This window comes from Dendrobates tinctorius, unplaced genomic scaffold, assembly GCF_039654945.1.
Source record: "Dendrobates tinctorius isolate UK_male_01 unplaced genomic scaffold, ASM3965494v1 ptg000075l, whole genome shotgun sequence".
In the NCBI taxonomy this organism is placed as follows: domain Eukaryota; kingdom Metazoa; phylum Chordata; class Amphibia; order Anura; family Dendrobatidae; genus Dendrobates; species Dendrobates tinctorius.
The window spans coordinates 27,941,495-27,962,350 of NW_027361743.1; the positions used below are offsets into that span (position 1 = coordinate 27,941,495).

Sequence of the window (20,856 nt, forward strand, 5' to 3'; positions counted from 1 at the left end):
TTAAAATTTAAAACATTTGAAAAAAAAAAAAAATTTCAATCCCATTGAGAACCTGTGGTCAATCCTTAAGAAGCGGGTGGACAAACAAAAACACAAAAATTGTGATACACTCAAAGCCATGATTAGACAAGAATAGGAGGTCATCAGGCAGGGTTCGGCCCAGAATATCCAGCTACCAGGGCAAAGGGATGAGGTCTTGAAACATAAGGGACAACACTGTGAATATGGAGGTTTTATGTCAACATAATTATCAACAAACGTTTAAAAAGGTCTAAAATGCTGATAATTGTACTTCAGTAACCATAGAAACATCTGTCTAAAAGGTTTAAAAACAGTGAAGCATCAAACTCTGCGAAAGCCAAAATTTGTGACAGTCTCAAAACTTTTGGCCAGAACTGTACATGAGAGAGAAAGAAGCCACGTGGATCTCCCCACCTGTCCCAGCTCCTCATTCAGGTTGGATGTTCTGGCCATTGCGGGGGTGTCCGTCTCTGCATAATACATATCTCTATCCTAGGACAAAGAGGAAATCCACATTAATAATTCATGCTGGGATTACCCCTGACATCCATGACTGTATTTTGCTGACGAGCATTAGTTTTAGTCTAAGCACATAAATCCCAGTGTTGCATACAACATTTAGGGTCGTGCACCTTGAGCCTATAGTATGGTCACAGCCTGCAGATCAGTGGTAATAAAGTATGCCATTCTCAAGCAAGCATATTTGGACTATCCTACCTATCACCCAAGTGCAAAAATTATGTTATTTTTCAAGCTGCGTTTTTTCAGCAAGTATCAGCATCAAAATACGCTGTCATAATCTGCTCTTCTTTCCCCTTTTGTTATATGTATTTTGAACAGATTTTATTTAACTTTTTCAATACATTTTTTAGTTCAGAATCACTGGGCTTTCACATTTAAAATTGGAACATTATTTTTTATGTTCCTTTTTTCCAGCCTATAGGGGAAAAAAATGCACCAAAAAAACACATAGTCCAGCAACGGCTTTATATACACAGTGGGTATGAGCTTTCATGAAATCACATCCACTTTGCTTGAAATTTTCTTTAAAAAAACGACATGTAAACACGGCCTAAACAGTTAGCAGGTTCCCGGTGGCATGATTTAAACCTATGGAGCCATATGTGCCATCATTGGCAAGTTGTAATTTGGGAGGAGAATCCTTAGCACGTTTGGATTTTTTTTTGCCATACTTAAGCATATTTTTGAAGACCACCCCTTACCACCTCCTATCTCCACCCTTTTGTTGCCTTGATCTTCACTTCCCCAATGTGCGATTACATCTTGGGCTACACAAATCATTCCAGAACAGGTTGTCGAGGGAGGTAAGGTAGCTTCAGTGGGTACTGGAAGATTTTCCAACTTTCCAACCACGAGGTCTCCCCTTTTTTTACTGGCCTCAAGGATATCAAAAAGTACCTGAAAGCATCCTGTGCAGCACGGTGGCTCAGTGGATAGCACTGCAACCTTGTAATGCTGGAGTTCTGGGTTCAAATCCCACCAAGGACAACATCTGCAAGGAGTTTGTATGTTCTCCCCGTATTTGCGTGGTTTTCCACCGGGTACTCCAGTTTCCTCCCACATTCCAAAGACATACTGATAGGGAATATAGATTGTGAGCCCCATCGGGGACAGTGATGATAATGTGTGCAAACTGTAAAGCGCTGTGGAATATGTTAGTGCTATATAAATATAAAGATTATTTATCCCTGTACCCCAATGCAAAACCTGTAACTGAGTGCCACACATACCATGTGCACTTTATAATTCTGGTGTCTGCTTATATGTCTGAGACATTAATCAGTGCCTTTGTCCTGCCTATAGCACAGAGGTGGTAGTAGTAGCACCCAGTAGGAGCTAGGAGCCATGGCTATAAGGACGAGAATGGTGCATGCTCTTCCTGATATATTTTCATGTAAACTCAAGTCCAGAGGTGTACATATCATGATCCTAAGCGAAACCAAAGATCCCTTCATACAAAAGACCAAGGAGAAGGAATAGAATTCACCATCTCAAAAAAGTATCAAAATGTATTGAATACAGAAATTCATCAATACATAAAAACAATAGATCACAAATATCAGTACTTGATAATGATGGAGACAGAGATAAAGAAGCAAAACAAAGCCTGTGCACTCTAAACCTGACAAAACCGCAGGTGGCAGTGAAACGCGCATTGAGGTGTGCAGCAGTTCGTTCCCCTAAACCATGGGCACAAGTAAACATAAAAAACAACAATAATTAACCAGCATGTAATATTTTACATATGCAATATCTGTGTCACATCGATGGGCTGGAAGCAGTATACATGGCTCTGGAGACTATTCTAGTTAAAAATAATTCCTGCTTTTGTACATAAATGTTCTTGTCATTATATGGGTTGTCCACTACTAGGACAACCCCTTCTTGAAGTAAATGTTTGGCCTCGATAAAATAAAAAAACCTATACTCACCTCCCCTGCTGGCGCGGTCCCATGGATTAAACATGAAGAGGAAGTCAGATCAGCTGTAGCCTGGACTTCCTCTTCCTCTTCAATCCGTACGAAGGCGGAGACAGTGACGCTGTTAGGGACGGCGGAACGCACTAAATATTAAATAACAGAAAGTGCGTTCGCCGCCCGGGATCCACCGTGCAGAGGTGTTAAACTGCTGCTATATAATGGCAGATGCACAATATGGCGGTATGGCACATGCAGATTGAACGTCACCCGCGAGTGCTGGTGAGCTCTGTTATAATCACAGAGGCGCCTAAGGCATAAACATAAATGCCGAGCCTGTTGACCTCACAGGTCTCAGCGGTGTGCACGCACGGTATACGGTCACAGGACTAGGCCCAGACTCAAGGTCAGTGTCCGTCTAGACCTACCATGTGTGCAGCGTCGCAACCGCGGACGCCAAGAGAAGCTGCTGACTGCAGCGTGGCGACAGACACTACCGCTATACGACAATGCCCGGAAGAAGGCACACTGTCGGACGCTAGCACTGTGGTGGATGAGTACTGTGGCCTGTAGCTTGCCACTGACTGGCGCTGACTCTATTACTAGATCCCTATACACACTCGTAATATCAGAGTTCATCCCACAATGGTGTTGACCTCAAACTCATCCGAGGACAGGTCTGATGTCCCGGCAGATGACTCAGAAAACCGAGCCGTGTGAAAAGGCTTGAGAAGGGACACGTGGAAGACGTCAGAGATGGCCAATTGTGGTGGAAGAGCCAGACGGTAGACCACTGAGCTGATGCACTCGAGGACTTTGAAGGGACCAATGTATCGCCGAGCGAACTTGGAGGACTCGGCCTGCAGCTTGATATTTCGGGCAGAGAGCCACACCAAGTCGCCAGGGGCAAAAGTTGGAGTGGGACGCCGATGTGTGTCGGCTGACGCTCTCATTCTCTCTTTAGAGGCTCGAATAGCATCCTGGGTGCGATCCCAAATGTCACGAGCCTCCACTGCCCAGTCTGCCACCCTGGAATCAGTGGAAGACACTGGCATCGGGACAGGAACGCGCAGATGCTGGCCGTAATTAAGAAGGAACGGTGTCTGACCAGTGGAATCAGCCACTGCATTATTCAGGGCAAATTCAGCCCATGGTAGTACAGATGCCCAGTTATCCTGCCTGGCAGAAACAAAATGTCGCAGGTACTTGACCAGAGTTTGATTGGCTCTCTCTGGCGGAGGACAAGTTTAGCTCGATACTGAGTAGACTCCAGAGCTCCCTCCAAAACCGAGACGCAAATTGGGGACCTCGGTCACTGACTATTTTGTCCAGCATACCGTGCAAACGAAATACATGCTTTATGAACAGTGTGGCGAGACCGCGAGCGGAAGGCAGCTGCGTGAGTGGCACCAGATGCACCATTTTAGAAAAATGATCGGTGACCACCCAGATGACCGTGCTGCCACCGGACTTGAACAGACCGACCACAAAGTCCATGCCGACCATCTCCCAGGGTCTGTCTGCCACCGGCAAAGGATACAGTAACCCAGCCGGCCTCTGCCTAGAAGACCTGTTCCGAGCACAAGAGACGCATGCTTGAATGTACTCTTTAGTGTCCCGAGCCATGTGCGGCCACCAATAAGACCTTGCCAGGAGTTCTGTGGTCCGCTTATTGCCAAGTGACCACCCACCCTGGACGCGTGTGCCCACGCGAGGACCTCTGGTCGCAGGCGAGGAGGGACAAATGTCTTGCCCGGCGGAACTGCCTCAAGAACGACCGGAGCCATGGTCCTCAGGCTCTCAGTGGGGACAATTAGCCGAGGCTCAGCCTCCTCTTCCTCCGCTGAGACCACCGAGCACGAGAGAGCATCCAAACGTTCTTCTCTCCAGACAGATAGTGCAAGGTGAAGCAGAAGCGGGAGAAGAGCGACCACTTAGCTTGACGAGAGTTCAAGTGCTAGGCCGTTTGTAAATAGACCAGGTTTCTATGGTCAGTGTACACCTGGAAGGGAAACCGGGCTTCCTCCAGGAGATGTCTCCACTCGGAAAAGGCCAACTTCATTGCCAGCAACTCCCTGTCCCCAATGGAGTAGTTTTTCTCCACCGGTGAGAAGGTCTTAGAGAAGAAGAAGCAGGGATGCTTCCAACCTTGAGCATCCTTCTGGAAAAGGACTGCTCCTGCACCGACGGATGAGGCATCCACCTCTAGGATAAAAGGTTTATCCACATCGGGACGGTATAGGATAGGAGCGCCGGCAAAATGGGTTTTCAAGGATGAGAAGGCCTTGGAGACCTGTTCAGACCAAGCCTTGGGGTTAGCTCCTTTTTTAGTGAGGGCAACCAGAGGAGCTACCAGTGTGGAGAAGTGGGGAATGAACTGGCGGTAGTAATTAACGAACCCCAAAAAGCGCTGCACCGCTTTGAGAGAATAGGGCTCCTGCCAGTCCATTACTGCTTGCAATTTGGCAGGATCCATATCCAACCCCTGAGCCGAGATGATGTAGCCCAGGAACGGCAAGGACTCCTGCTCAAACTGGCACTTCTCCAGCTTGGCGAAGAGAGAATTCGCCCGCAAACGGTCGATGACCTTGCAGATGTCTCTCCGGTGAGAGGTCAAATCTGGAGAAAATATGAGGATGTCATCCAGATAGTCCACCACCAAGGTAGAGAGCATATAGCGAAAGACGTCATTTACAAAATCCTGGAAGACAGCAGGCGCATTACAGAGGCCAAAGGGCATGACCAAATATTCACAGTGGCCATTCCTGGTATTAAAGGCTGTCTTCCACTCGTCTCCTTCGCGAATGCGGATCAGGTTGTACGCCCCCTGTAGATCCAACTCAGAGATCAACGGAAGAGGGTATTTGTTTTTTACTGTAATGGCGCTGAGACGTCTGTAGTCAATGCTGGGACGTAACTCTCCACTCTTCTTCTGCACGAAGAACCCTGCACCAGCCGGCAACACCGACTTTCTGATAAAACCTCTTGCCAGGTTCTGCCGGATATATTGAAATATAGCCTCCATCTCGGGGAGATGCTCACCTTGAAAAAGACACCTTGAGTGTCGGAACGCGTGGGTTATTATGTACCACTTTGGCTGCACGGCTGCTCTTTAGATGACGGGGCGACTGTTTCCATATCTCTCTTTGACTGGACTGGTGATGTACAGTGGGGAAAAAAAGTATTTAGTCAGTCAGCAATAGTGCAAGTTCCACCACTTAAAAAGATGAGAGGCGTCTGTAATTTACATCATAGGTAGACCTCAACTATGGGAGACAAACTGAGAAAAAAAAAATCCAGAAAATCACATTGTCTGTTTTTTTTTCATTTTATTTGCATATTATGGTGGAAAATAAGTATTTGGTCAGAAACAAGCAATCAAGATTTCTGGCTCTCACAGACCTGTAACTTCTTCTTTAAGAGTCTCCTCTTTCCTCCACTCGTTACCTGTAGTAATGGCACCTGTTTAAACTTGTTATCAGTATAAAAAGACACCTGTGCACACCCTCAAACAGTCTGACTCCAAACTCCACTATGGTGAAGACCAAAGAGCTGTCAAAGGACACCAGAAACAAAATTGTAGCCCTGCACCAGGCTGGGAAGACTGAATCTGCAATAGCCAACCAGCTTGGAGTGAAGAAATCAACTGTGGGAGCAATAATTAGAAAATGGAAGACATACAAGACCACTGATAATCTCCCTCGATCTGGTGCTCCACGCAAAATCCCACCCCGTGGGGTCAGAATGATCACAAGAACGGTGAGCAAAAATCCCAGAACCACGCGGGGGGGGACCTAGTGAATGAACTGCAGAGAGCTGGGACCAATGTAACAAGGCCTACCATAAGTAACACACTACGCCACCATGGACTCAGATCCTGCAGTGCCAGACGTGTCCCACTGCTTAAGCCTGTACATGTCCGGGCCCGTCTGAAGTTTGCTAGAGAGCATTTGGATGATCCAGAGGAGTTTTGGGAGAATGTCCTATGGTCTGATGAAACCAAACTGGAACTGTTTGGTAGAAACACAACTTGTCGTGTTTGGAGGAAAAAGAATACTGAGTTGCATCCATCAAACACCATACCTACTGTAAAGCATGGTGGTGGAAACATCATGCTTTGGGGCTGTTTCTCTGCAAAGGGGCCAGGACGACTGATCCGGGTACATGAAAGAATGAATGGGGCCATGTATCGTGAGATTTTGAGTGCAAACCTCCTTCCATCAGCAAGGGCATTGCAGATGAAACGTGGCTGGGTCTTTCAACATGACAATGATCCAAAGCACACCGCCAGGGCAACGAAGGAGTGGCTTCGTAAGAAGCATTTCAAGGTCCTGGAGTGGCCTAGCCAGTCTCCAGATCTCAACCCTATAGAAAACCTTTGGAGGGAGTTGAAAGTCCGTGTTGCCAAGCGAAAAGCCAAAAACATCACTGCTCTAGAGGAGATCTGCATGGAGGAATGGGCCAACATACCAACAACAGTGTGTGGCAACCTTGTGAAGACTTACAGAAAACGTTTGACCTCTGTCATTGCCAACAAAGGATATATCACAAAGTATTGAGATGAAATTTTGTTTCTGACCAAATACTTATTTTCCACCATAATATGCAAATAAAATGAAAAAAAAACCAGACAATGTGATTTTCTGGATTTTTTTTTCTCAGTTTGTCTCCCATAGTTGAGGTCTACCTATGATGTAAATTACAGACGCCTCTCATCTTTTTAAGTGGTGGAACTTGCACTATTGCTGACTGACTAAATACTATTTTTCCCCACTGTATTAGCTTGCTTCTAGGCTAGCGGTTTCCCTTACCCTTATATCAAGGGCTTAGGAGTTTAGCATACAACAAGTTTTGACTGACACTTGTATACTCTGTCCTCTTACCATTTTTGAGAGTGGATATTACATTCTGGCTATGCGCCACTTATTTCATATTTGTATTTTCCATCTCTATTGTCATTCCTGAGAGTGGGTATTGCATTTTGGTCACATGCCACCTACCTATAAGTATATATTAGCAGCATTCATATAAGGTATATTTGTAGTACAACAAGTGCATTAATAAAATATTGAACATTATCTGGCCAGTGGTAACATTAAATTCATTGTTCTATTTTTGAACTTTTGTAAATTGTGCATATTCCATTTATGGACCTTTTTAAGTGTTTTTAATTTGTGTGTTGTGTTTTTAGGCTCTGCAAATAATAAAATATATTTTTTTCTATAAATCTTTTGGTATTGTGCATGGTGATCCTACGCATATATGCATGGTCTTTTTCATGTTGTTTGAGAGATAGAGGATACACACGGCCTCTAGGAGGTTCCGTGCCTGGCAATAAGTCTATCGGGCAATCGTAAGAACGGTGCGGCGGAAGCGTCTCAGCAGATTTTTTTGGAGAACACGTCCGCGTACTGGTGGTATTGTCTGGGAAGAGCGGAGAGATCCGCGGGCACCTCCGTGGAGGCTACTTGAACACTGCCTCTCAGGCACCTTCCCTCACAGTCCTTGCTCCACCCCAGTATACTCCCCGAAGTCCATTCTATATGAGGGGAATGGCAACGGAGCCAGAGAACTCCGAGAAGCACCTGGTCGAAGCAATCTGGCAAAATGAACAGGGACAAGATCTCACGGTGGGATGGAGAGATTGAGAGACCTAGAGGTGCTGTCTGGTGGGTAACCTGAGATGGTAAAGGTGCACCATTAACCACCCTTATGGTCAAGGGTTGAGGCAGCAACACCAGCGGAATAGCGTACTTTTGGGCAAAGGCCGAGGACATAAAGTTCCCTTCTGCCCCGGAATCCACCGTGACCTCTATCTCCCAGGTGGACGCTCCGATATCTAACGTCCCCCGGAATACCGGTTTGGAGGAGAAAGGTTTCATATCAGAAAGAACCCCACCTATGACCACTGGACGTGATCGTTTTTTTAACCGTAGTGGACACGTTAGCCGAGTGACCAAACTGCGTGCGGAGCTTCGCACGGGACGCAGCCTGGGACCAGTGCGAGACACCTCCATGGGTTCAGAAGGCATAATCTCCTGAGCAGGAAGCTCTAGCGGCTCGGAGAAAGTGGGAGCCAACTTAACCCTTTGTCTGGATTGCGCACGCTCCAGCCCGCGCTCCATAAACCGGAGATCGATGCGGGTGGAAATATCAATCAAGTTCTCCAGACTTGCGGGGACCTCTCTGGTAGCTAGGGCATCTTTGACATGCTCCGCTAACCCTCTCCAGAACACAGGGACGAGTGCCTTATCAGGCCACTCCAGATCAGAAGCCAGTGTCCGGAATCGGACGGCATAATGGCTGACCGAGTGGGATCCCTGTGTTAAGGCTAATAGCTGAAGAGAGGTGTCGTGAGTGACCCATGGTCCCAAAAAGACCTGCTTTAAGGACGTGAGAAACAGAGTAGCGCTCAGAACCACAGGGTCATGACGCTCCCACAATGGCATAGCCCATTCTAATGCCCTGCCCGACAGGAGGGAGATAATAAACCCCACCTTAGCCCGCTCTGTAGGGAACCGTGCGGCCAGTAGCTCAAGCTGAATAGAGCACTGGTTCACAAAACCCCTACAGGTGGCACTGTCACCCGAGAACTTGTCGGGCATCGGGAGACGGGATAATGTCGGTGCAGGCGTGGATGTGGGCATACGAGAGACAGCCTCTGCGACTGCCTGAACAGTGGCCGCAGTAGCATTCGCAGCTGAGGTGGGACTCTCGAGAGCCGCCAACCTGCCCTCCAGCTGCCGAATGTCCTACAGTAGCTGCTGCTTGTCTGCCATTACTAGCCAGACCCTGGCGCTAGTATAATATTAGGGACAGCGGAACGCACTAAATATTAAATAACAGAAAGTGCGTTCGCCGCCCGGGGTCCACCGTGCAGAGGTGTTAAACTGCTGCTATATAATGGCAGACGCACAATATGGCGGTATGGCACACGCGGGTTGAACGTCACCCGCGAGTGCTGGCGAGCTCTGTTATAATCACAGAGGCGCCTAAGGCATAAACATAAATGCCGAGACTGTTGACCTCACAGGTCTCAGCGGTGTGCACGCACGGTATACAGTCACAGGACTAGGCCCAGACTTAAGGTCAGCGTCCATCTAGACCTACCGTCCGTGTAGCGTCGCAGCCGCGGACGCCAAGCTGCTAACTGCAGCGCGGCGACAGACACTGCCGCTATACGACAATGCCCAGAAGCAGGCGCACTGTCGGACGCTAGCACTGTGGTGGATGAGTACTGTGGCCTGTAGCTTGTCACTGACTGGCGCTGACTCTATTACTAGATCCCTATACACACTCATAATATCAGAGGGAGGGGAATCTTAATGAGTCATTTGCGGTCCATACAGCCATCAACATTCACACAGTAGCAATTAGAGTCTATACTAGCGCATGGCCTTTGATAGCCGTGCGCTTCCGGGACCTTCCAGATCTCTGAGATGGACCAATCAGATCAGCAGAAGGACCTGAGCATGTGACTCCCAATCTCCAATGGGAGATATTCTCGTGAGCATGCCCAGTAGCGCGACGAGAGGACTTAGCCTCTGGAGTGGCTTGCTGCAGGGCAGCCTGCGCTGCTATTGCTGACCCAGAGGTAGCAACAACAACCAGTCCAACAGAGCTGGTCTGAGCAGAGCGTCTGGGACGCTGAGATTGCTGTGCAGGCTCCTGAGCGGTCAGTGGAGAATGGGAGACGGCTGGATGCAAGGCTCTGGATTTCCACTGTGCAGCTGCAGGAACCCGACGCCTGTGCTGATTAGATGCCGGGCACCACATGCCATTCCACAGCACAAGAGCTCTGGGACCACGAGTGCCGACACCACTGGAATGGTGCAAGCACGAGAGGTGAGTATAGGGGTTTTTTTTATATTATTAGGGCAAAATATTTAGATCAAGAAGGGGTTGTCCTAGTAGTGGACAACCACTTTAACTAGTCTCCATATATTTATATGGTTGGCCAATTTATCTATATTATGAAATAATATATAGACCATACAATTATATCTCTATATGGCCTCCATATTTGTTCATATGTACTGAGTTACTTGAACATGCATTTCTGGTCTGTGGGTGCTCAGTTTTTCTTTTGCTTCTGTACATCTGTCGCCATTACTATTATGTACTGATTTATGTGATCTATTGTTTTTATGTATTGATGAATTTCTGTATTCAATAAATTTTGATACTTTGTTGAGATGGTGGATTATATTCCTTTCTCTTAGTCTCTTAGGTTATATGAACTCCAGAAGAGGCAGCTCTATAAGCGGGCACCAGTTCTCTTGGCATTATCATAGGTAAAGGTTTCCAAAGAGGATATTTCTTCTTTGAATAAAGCCCACCATCGATTTAAGATAAACTTTGACTCTATGTATCACTCACCCAGTTAATGAAAAGAGCCTGAGTGAACTTCACCACCTCCAGGGTCACCAGGAGACTGATGGGGATGAGGTTGTTGTACAAAATGATGAATGTGAGTAGATTGTACCCAAAATTATTAGAAATGGCCTCTGTGGAGAGAAGTGGACCCAATGAAACAATTGATTGCTTGTTTAGGTAATATAACAATTATGCTGATTTTGACAGTGGTCCCTATGACATGCATTGCTTACATTTCTTGTATTGAGAATTACAATATGGTTGTGTTCAGCATTAGCCAATCACACTTACACTCATCTTGCATAGTAGTCAGAACACAACTGCCATCATTTACAGTGATTCTGATTAACCCCATATAAAGTTCAGCTGTTCTAGGAAGACTTTCCTGACACTGTCTTAGTTGCATTTTACGACACAAGTCATGGTCCATGAACAGTTTACAACATAGCAAAGGGATCTCGTTGCTTAAAGTTATTCGTCAGGAGAAGGGCACAAAAAATTTCTAAAGACATTAGATATACCATGAAACACTGTGAAGATGGTCATCAAGACGTGGTTCACATGTGGAACAACTGTGACATTACCTAGAACTAGAGGTACCTCAAAAAGTGATGAAAAGACTACGTGATAATTGGTCTGGGAGGCTGCCAAGAGGGTTACAGCAATATTAAAGAAGCTGCTGGAATTTCTGGCTAGTACTGGTTATGTACTGTATGTGACAACAATATCCCATATTCTTCATATGCAATGAAACTCTCTCAGCCCTTAGTGTGCTGGAGCATTTTTCCAAGTTCATATCACTGAAGCCAACATCCTCAGTGACACATATCTCCCCTCCAGTATTTTACCAGTGACTTTCTAATTACATTTTGTGGCGATTTGCATATTCTCCGAAAACAATGGAAGCCATAATGAGAGAACATAAACGCAAAAAAGAAAAAGAACCTGCATGTCATAAGGATGTACAGTAAATTATATAACTACGGTGAATAATAAATGGTAATCACGGGTCTCCTTTAAAATGTTTTCTCTTGCAGAAATAGGGGAGCTAATTTTAATATATTAACAGTATCCAATAAGCTCCCTATAGTGGTGGCGGCAGGCAGGGAATTTGAAGCGCTACAATAAAATAAGCAATGAATTATGGACTAAATCTAAAATACAGTAAATAAAAAAACAATACTTAAACATTCTCTAGGGCAATAATGAATCAACAAGCACCAGACCTGACATGGTAGGAACTTACCATTAGCATCCAGATACCAGTTAGTTTCCTGATATTTTCTGTTCCATAACAAAGCCCCAACAGAGCTAACAAGCGCCATGACCAGGAGGATGCAGAACAGGACCAAGATCTGTACGTTGGTGACTTTCTCTACGTTAGACCTCTTCAGTGGTGCCTTAGTAGAGTTCTACAAAAACAATGAGGAAAATGACACCCAGATGGTCCACATGCTATGAAAGTCATAACGCCATGCAATTTTGCATTGGACGGTCCTCAATTTAAAAAAAAATCACTCCCATCAAAGTTTTTATCCTCTTAATATATTGCAGTCATCATTAGTGTTGAGCGATACCATTTGATACCCAAAAATATCGTATCGGATGGTATCGCCCGATACGAAAAAAATATCGGGTATCGCCGATTCCGATACCGGAAGTCCCATTCAAGTCAATGGGACTTCCGGTATCGGAATTTAAAAAAGCCCTTTATTTCCTTGTTGGCTAATTCTACATAATTGAAAACAAATAAGAATCATGTAGAATGTATTGTGGGAGGTGGAGGAGACAATAAAGGCATAGTGGTTTATTCAAATCACATGGCATAGCATTAATTCCAAATTTTTTTTCAAGACGTTCGGAGTTAAAAAGATATTGACTATGTTAACTTTTTTATATTTTGTCAGATATGTATGTTTCACAACTTCCATGCTCTTCACCTTCTTTTGTACTTCTCCCACACTTTCTCCTTCATGATCCGCAGCAGTAGCATTTTTTTCATCAACTTTTTCTTCACCTTATTCATCTTCTTATTCACCTTCTTCCCATTAATTTTTTTTTCCATTTTTCATATTCTTCTTATTCAGCTATTATTAATTTTCATATGCTATTTCTTCATCTTCTTCCTATTCTTCTTTTTCTTCATTTTCTTATGGTGACAGGCATTCCTGTAGTACTTATCTATAAAAGTTATAAGATTACACCTTACGTTCTGCCTGTCACAAAAGATTTACAACAGGATTTTTCCGCGTTCAGTTTGGCCTGCAGCAGCAGGCATTTTCCAGGGGCACCACGAGGCGGAACGGACTCACCCCCATTTACTGCTTAGTCTTCTTCTGCTTATAATTTTGATTTCTTCTATGCTGATTTTTAGTCTTATGCTTAATGTTCTTCTGCTTTCTGTTCTTCTGCTTTTGCTTCTTCTGCTTCTTGTTCTTCTGTCTTTTGTTTTGTATCTTGGTGGTTGTCTTCATGTTCTTTGTCCTCTTGGTCATATTATTTAGGGTCATATTTCTGGTCTTCTTTGGTGTGGTCTTCAGGGTCGTCGTCATCAGGGTCGTAGTCATGGAGATCAATAAGGATTACCAAAGACAATTTCAAAAAGCTTGATCTTGGAAATGTAGCAGAAGGTACAAGAAGGCTGAGAAACTGGCGAGAACCAGCTGACAGTACTGGAACCCCTAGTGGCAGCAGAAGGAACAATAGCCAATGGCACTACTGAGGAACAGCTGACGGTGATGGACCCCGGTTACTATGCAGGAGGTACCTGTGCTAGAAACCACTACCAAGGACCAGCTGACGTTGCTGGACCTCGGATACCGAGATGGAGGCACCTAGGCCAAAGGCTCTGGCGAGAACCAGCTGACAGTGCTGGAACCCAGATGGGTAGCAGAAGGAACAAGAGCCAATGGCACTACCGAGGACCAACTGACAGTGCTGGACCACGGTTACTAAGCAGAAGGTACCTGTGCTAAAAAGCACTACCAAGGACCAGCTGACGGTGCTGGACCTCGGACACCGAGATGGAGGCACCTAGGCCAAAGGCTCTGGCGAGAACCAGCTGACAGTGCTGGAACCCGGATGGGTAGCAGAAGGTACCCATCCAAAGCAAAGTAGCCAGGCCGCAAGCCGGCCGCAGTTGCCGAAACCCACAGTCCTACAGGGGGTCCATGTCCGATTGGCACTACGGATCCAGCCTTCAGTGCCAGTTCCCGCAGCCCACATAGGAGTCACCTAAACTGCAGGCACCGTAGAGTCGGCTAACCCGGCCGCAAGACGACAGGACAACGGATTGTTGGCATAGTGACCTTGACACTACCCGGAAACAGCTGGCGTGCTGGAACCAGGCTGGGCAACAGGGAGTATCCGTGCCAAAGACACTGCCGAGAACCAGCTGACGGTGCTGGAACCCAGATGGTTAGCAAAAGCTACAAGAGCCAATGGCACTACCGAGGAACAGCTGACGGTGCTGGAACACGGTTACTAAGCAGAAGGTACCTGTGCTAAAAAGCACTACCAAGGACCAGCTGACGGTGCTGGACCTCGGATACCGAGATGGAGGCACCTAGGCCAAAGGCTCTGGCGAGAACCAGCTGACAGTGCTGGAATCCGGGTGGGTAGCAGAAGGTACCCATCCAAAGCAAAGTAGCCAGGCCGCAAGCCGGCCGCAGTTACCGAAACCCACAGTCCTACAGGGGGTCCATGTCCCATTGGCACTACGGATCCAGCCTTCAGTGCCAGTTCCCGCAGCCCACATAGGAGTCACCTAAACTGCAGGCACCGTAGAGTCGGCTAACCCGGCCGCAAGACGACAGGACAACGGATTGTTGGTATAGTGACCTTGACACTACCCGGAAACAGCTGGCGTGCTGGAACCAGGCTGGGCAACAGGGAGTACCTGTGCCAAAGACACTGCCGAGCACCAACTGGCGTTGTTGGAGCCCAGGGACAATCATGGTGTCGGCCGAGGCCTACTTGGTGGTAGTTTTAGATTGTTTGTAGGTTACAACAGACTGTCAACGTGCTCCAATTAGGCATCTGTCTCCACTCTGTTTCCAGGATTTCACGTGACCACCAACACCGCCAGTTTATGCGTACAGTAGCCGTCTGCCCAATCCACACGTGTTCCTGTGTTACTGGGGTTCTGTAATGTCAGCAGATCCCCTGATGTGTGTCTGCCACTGTCTCCTGCTCTGTCCACTTTCCCACCACTTGCAGTGGGAGGGTGGACAGCGCAGGAGACAGTGCCGGACACACATTGGGGGATCAGCTCACGTTACAGAACACCAGGAACACAGGAACAAGTGTGGAATGCGTGGACGGCAACTGTGAGCAGGAACTGGCGGTGTTGGAGGTCAGGGGAAATACTAGAGACAGAGTGGAGACAGAGGCCAAATCAGAGAATGTTTAAATCTGAAGTAGTTACAATTTGGAGGCAGCAGCAGTTTGCCCTCCACACAGCAGGGGATCAGCTGACGTTACCGAACCCCACTTTCACATGAACGAGTGTTTTTTTCTGTGTGGACAGCACTTCCGAGCACCAACTGGCATTGTTGGAGCCCAGGGACAATCATGGTGTAGGCCGAGGCCTACTAGGAGCCAGGTGTAAATCGGAGGTATTTTGACTTTGGAGGGAGCAGGACACTTTGCCCTCCACACAGCAGGGGATCAGCTGACGTTACCGAACCCCACTTTCACATGAACGAGTGTTTTGTCTGTGTGGACAGCACTTCTGAGCAACAACGGGCGTTGCTGTAGCCCAGGAAATAAAGTTCAGGTCATAGAAACATGAACACAACAGGAGACCTGGATCCTGTTGCCAGCCAATTATTTATTCTGGAAGAGGACTGGCAAATTCAGGTGAGATCCAGGCCTTGTTCATTTTCACAAAAGTAAGCCGGTCAACATTATCGGCGGATAGTCGCGTGCGACGGTCTGTTACCACACCACCTGCAGCACTAAAGACACGTTCCGATAATACACTGGCAGCAGGGCAAGCCAGCACCTCCAATGCATACTGGCTAAGCTCTGGCCATGTATCCAGCTTAGAGACCCAAAACTTGAACGGGGAAGAGCCATCTGGGAGTACACTAACAGGGCAAGACAAGTAGTCTGTCTCCATCTGACGGAAACGTTGCCTCCTGCTGACTGGAGCCGTCTGTGATGGTGTAGCCATTTGTGGCGGTCCCACAAAACTTTTCCACATTTGGGCCATACTGCCCTTGCCTTGTCCTGCGGCACTGCCTCTGCTACCTCTTTGTGCAGAGCTTCCTCTACTGCCTCTACCCACATGGCTGCTTTGAAAAGCACTACCAGCAACACTTGTGGGGGGAATGGAGAACATGATGGCCTGCACAAGTGTTTCTTGGTACTCCCGCATTTTACGCTCCCGGTTCAACTGTGGTATGAGGCTTTGTAAGTTGTCCCGGTAGCGAGGATCTAAGAGGGTGTACACCCAATAATCAGCCGTGTGGAGAATGATGGCGATGCGGCGGTCATTTAACAGGCACTGCAGCATGAAATCAACCATGTGCTGCAGACTGCCAACTGGACCGGAAACGCTGTCCCCAGCTTGAGGCAGCATCTCAGCCTGCTCAGCATCACCCCACCCTCACTGTACACACTGACTACTAGAGCCTTGTGTACCTCCCTCCTCTGGAGAGATGTGCTCCTCCTCCTCCATTGACTCCTCGTCATCCTCCTCACTAAGTGTCCCCTGCCTGGGCCTTTGTGTGGAAGCACGTTGCGCAGACTTGCCAGAAGCAGATGGCATTTCTGACTCCTCATCCTCGACCTCTTCAAAAACCTCCTCACTTAGTGCTTGTAAGGTATTTTGAAGCAGACCGATAAGGGGGACAGTCATGCTGACTAGTGCATCATCTGCACTGGCCATCCACGTGGAGTCATCGAAGGCACGCAAAACTTGGCAGATGTCCCTCATAGTGGCCCACTCAGTGGTGGTGAAGTGTGTCCGGCGCACAGTGCGACCTGTTTGCGCCTGATGCAGCTGGTACTCCATTACTGCTGCCTGTTGCTCACACAACCGCTCCAACATATGTAACGTTGAATTCCACCTGGTGGGGAGGTCACATATGATGCGATGTTCTGGCAGGCGGAATCGGCGTTGTAGAGATGCAATGTGCGATCTTGCCATGCTGGAACGCCGCAAGTGAGCACACTCTAGGCGAACCTTGTGCAGCAGTGCATCAAGATCCAGATAGTCCCTCAGAAAGCTCTGCATGACCAAATTGAGCACGTGTGCCAGACATGGTATGTGAGTGAGGTTGCCTAGGCCCAGAGCTGCCACTAGATTTCGGCCACTGTCACTCACTACCAAACCTGGCTGGAGATTCGCTGGGACAAACCACACATCGCTCTCCTGCTTGATGGCATTCCAGAGCTCCTGTGCTGTGTGGCTCCGATTCCCCAAAGAAATTAATTTAAGGACGGCCTGTTGACGTTTGGCCACACCTGTGCTCATATCTGGCCTAACAGGCTCATGCAGTGCTGATTCCGAGGAACTAGAGTAGGAGGAGGACTCAATATGTACAGACTGCATTCCTGCAATCCTTGGAGTTGGCAGAATACGTACAGAGCCACTCTCCAGATCTGTACCCAGCTCCACAACATTGACCCAATGGGCAGTGAGGGAAAGGTATCGTCCCTGTCCATGGCTACTGGTCCACGCATCGGTGGTCAGGTGGACCTTGCTACTGACGGCGTTTAGTATCGCATTTTTAATTTTTCCCTCCACATGCTTTTGCAGGGCAGGGACGGCTTGCCTGCTGAAATAAAAGCGGCTGGGCACATTGTATTGTGGAACAGCCAATGACATCAAGTTCCGGAAGGTGTCAGTCTCCACCAGCCTGAATGACAGCATCTCAAGGGCCAGTAGTTTGGCAATGCCGGCATTCAGAGCCAGTGCTCGGGGATGGTTTGCCGAGTATGGCCGCTTTTTCTCCCATGCCTGTGCTACCGATTGCTGGTGAGTGGCCTGGGAGTGTGCTGATGACTGAGAACGTGGTTCAGTGGGTGGAATTTCACTGGGTCTCTGGACAACAGTGGCAGAGGTTCTTCCATGGCGTTCCAGTGAGGAAGCTGAACCAGCTGTGTGTGAGCTGGAGGAAGAGGCCCCAACACGAGCTGAAGAGGTGGTAGGTGCTGCTGAAGGTTGGCCTACATCTTCAGTGTCTCTGTGTAACTCCACCTCGTGCTAGGTACGCACATGTTTCCACATATTTGTGGTATTGAGGTTGCTCACATTTTTCCCTCGTTTAACTTTCTGATGACACAGCTTGCATTTGACAAAGCAAATGTCATCTGCAACTGTGTCAAAAAAAGACCACGCACTGCAAGTCCTGGGAGCGCCCGTTTTGTGTTTTGGAAGAGGATTGCTCCTCACGGGTGCCAAAGTGGAGGCTACAGGCAACCAAGTCTGCCCCCGCCCTCTCCCTCCTCTTTTGGCCGTTCGGGGAATCTCTTCCTCAGAGCTGCTCCCACCACCTTCCTGTGGCTGACGCCATGATGGGTCAAGGACCTCATCATCTCCACTCCCCTCTTCAAGCACCGGCTGGTCCTGGGTTGTCTCGCCAGCACCGTACGCACCAGAAATTGGCAACTGAGTCTCATCATCATCAGATGAGCACTGAGGTGTGCTGACAATAGGCACTGGCCCACCCGCCTCTTCAGATTCAGAGGGACAAAGCAGTTGCGCATCACTGCATACTCCCTCTTCTTCACGCTCTAGAGTGCTGCTTGGCTGGCCAGCTCTTTCCAAGCCAACAGATTCTGAGAACAGAAGTAAAGATTGAGATGGCTCCTGTCCCGGGCTCTCAGACTGCCTGGGCAATTTGGCAGGTGGTGAAGAGACAGATGGTTGCTCTTCAGTGCTCTGGCCCTGGGAGGATGCGGAAGTCATTGAAGTGGATGCGTTAGCTGCCATCCATCCGACAACGGCTTCAATTTGTTCGTCACGCAGCAGTGGAGTACGGCGAGGTCCTGCAAAGCTGCGCATGAAGGACTGTTGCCTGGTAAAAGTGGGGGATGCCGGGTCACTGGTGGCTGCAGCAGACACCGAATCCCCACGTCCTCTCCCTGCTGAATCCCCCCGTCCTCTCCCTGCTGAAACTCCACGGCCACGACCACGTGCCTTACTCCCTGCCTTCTTCATCTTGGTAGACTGATAAAGATAGGCAGAAAAGTAAAAAAGGGGGGGCTTAGTGTTCTTAGAATCATAGAATCGTAGAGTTGGAAGGGACCTCCTGGGCCATCTGGTCCAACCCCCTGCTCCAAGCAGAATTCACTATATCATCCCAGTCAGATGTCTGTCCAGCCTCTGTTTGAAGACTTCCATTGAAGAAGAACTCACCACTTCTCGTGGCAGCCTGTTCCACTCATTGATCACTCTAACTGTCAAAAAGTTTTTTCTAATATCTAATCTGTGTCTCCTCCCATTCAGTTTCATCCCATTGCTTCTAGTCTTTCCTTGTGCAAATGAGAATAAAGTTGATCCTTCTACAATGTGACAGCCCTTGAGATATTTGTAGACAGCTATTAAGTCTCCTCTCAGTCTTCTCTTTTGCAAACTAAACATTCCCAAATCCTGCAACCTTTCCTCATAAGACAGGGTTTGCAGACCGGTCACCATTCTGGTCGCTCTTTTCTGAACTTGCTCCAGTTTGTTGATGTCTTTTTTAAAATGTGGTGCCCAAAACTGGACACAATTCTTATTCCTGAACACCTGCTAATCAGTATAAGAAACACTAATTTTGCTAACAGTGTGTGTACTACACTTTAATATGATCTAATGTGGCCTACACAACTCTAAAGTGGAGTGTTTGGTGAACTTTATTTCCTTTTTTTTTTTTTGGGGGGGGGGAAATAAAAGGATGTGACCAAAGTTTGAAAGCTATAGTATCACAAACTTTTTGGAGTGATTACAATGCAGGAAGCTAACCTACAATGCAATTGATGAGGCTCCAAAAAATAGGGTGATACTAGTCTGGCTGGCCCTGAAGGGCACAAGCCAGCAAAAAGGCTCCTCTATCTAATCCTATACAGTGTTTGCAACCAACCAATGACAATGGATGCGGTTGGAAGCACACTAATATAGGAGCAAAAATCTGGACAAATTAGCTGCAAAAAAAGGACTATGTATGAGGCAGTGACGCACGCTGAGCGGACTACAACCAGCGGTGGCTGTAGAACACACTGCAACGTGAGCTGCACTCACACACAGAGAGACCTATCAGACAGCCAAAAACAGTGCAGAGAAATGGGCTATAGCACTGAAAGGCTGCTGAAAGGCTCCGCTGTCCAATCCTTTAGTGTTTTCAACCAACGTATATGGATACGTATGGAAGCACACTATACAGGAGAAAAAAAAAGCAGCAATAAAAGAAAAATGTGTATGAGGCAGAGACACACGCTGGGCGGCCTACAAGCAGACGTGCCTGCAGGACACACTACACAGCGTGGGTCTGCACTCACACAGCCCTTGCAGACAGCTATTAAAACAGCGCTGCTGGGCTAAAAAATGTTACAGTGGTGGATTATGTAGCCTGGGTAGAGCAATAGATATGTTTGATGATCGCTATTTCTAACTGTCCCTCACAGTCTTCAACAGCAGCCTGTCCCTAACTGAACTCACAGCAGAGTGAACCCGAAATGGCGGCTGCTGCGGTTTTTATAGTGCATCATGACATCATTTCAGCAGCCAATCACAGCCATGCCACTAGTTAACATGCCTACATGCCTAACAGGATGTGCCCACACTTCTGAGGATCCCCATTGACTGAATCAAATCGAGCGGGCTCCTAGAATTATGGGAACTTCCGATTCCGGTATTCGGTATGAAAAAAGTATCGGAACTAAGTATCGGAATTCCGATACAGCGAATATTGGCCGATACCCGATACTTGTGGTATCAGAATGCTCAACACTAGTCATCATATTATACAGCACTGTGTACTTACAATTGCTCAATTTGCCTTTCTACCCAGATAATTCTTCCCTTTTCCAT

The 20,856-nt window shown here is 47.5% G+C and overlaps 1 protein-coding gene across 1 annotated transcript in view; it reads right to left on the bottom strand.

Moving 5' to 3' along the window:
• ATP8A2 (ATPase phospholipid transporting 8A2) overlaps window positions 1-20,856 on the bottom strand; it is a 1,255,085-nt gene that overhangs the window by 859,616 nt on the left and 374,613 nt on the right. The window contains exons 11-13 of the mRNA XM_073583121.1: window positions 12,082-12,247; window positions 10,839-10,966; window positions 436-513 (exon numbers count right to left, since the gene is read on the bottom strand). Of these exons, the coding sequence (XP_073439222.1) occupies window positions 436-513; window positions 10,839-10,966; window positions 12,082-12,247 (372 nt within the window). The remainder of the gene's footprint in view (window positions 1-435; window positions 514-10,838; window positions 10,967-12,081; window positions 12,248-20,856) is intronic.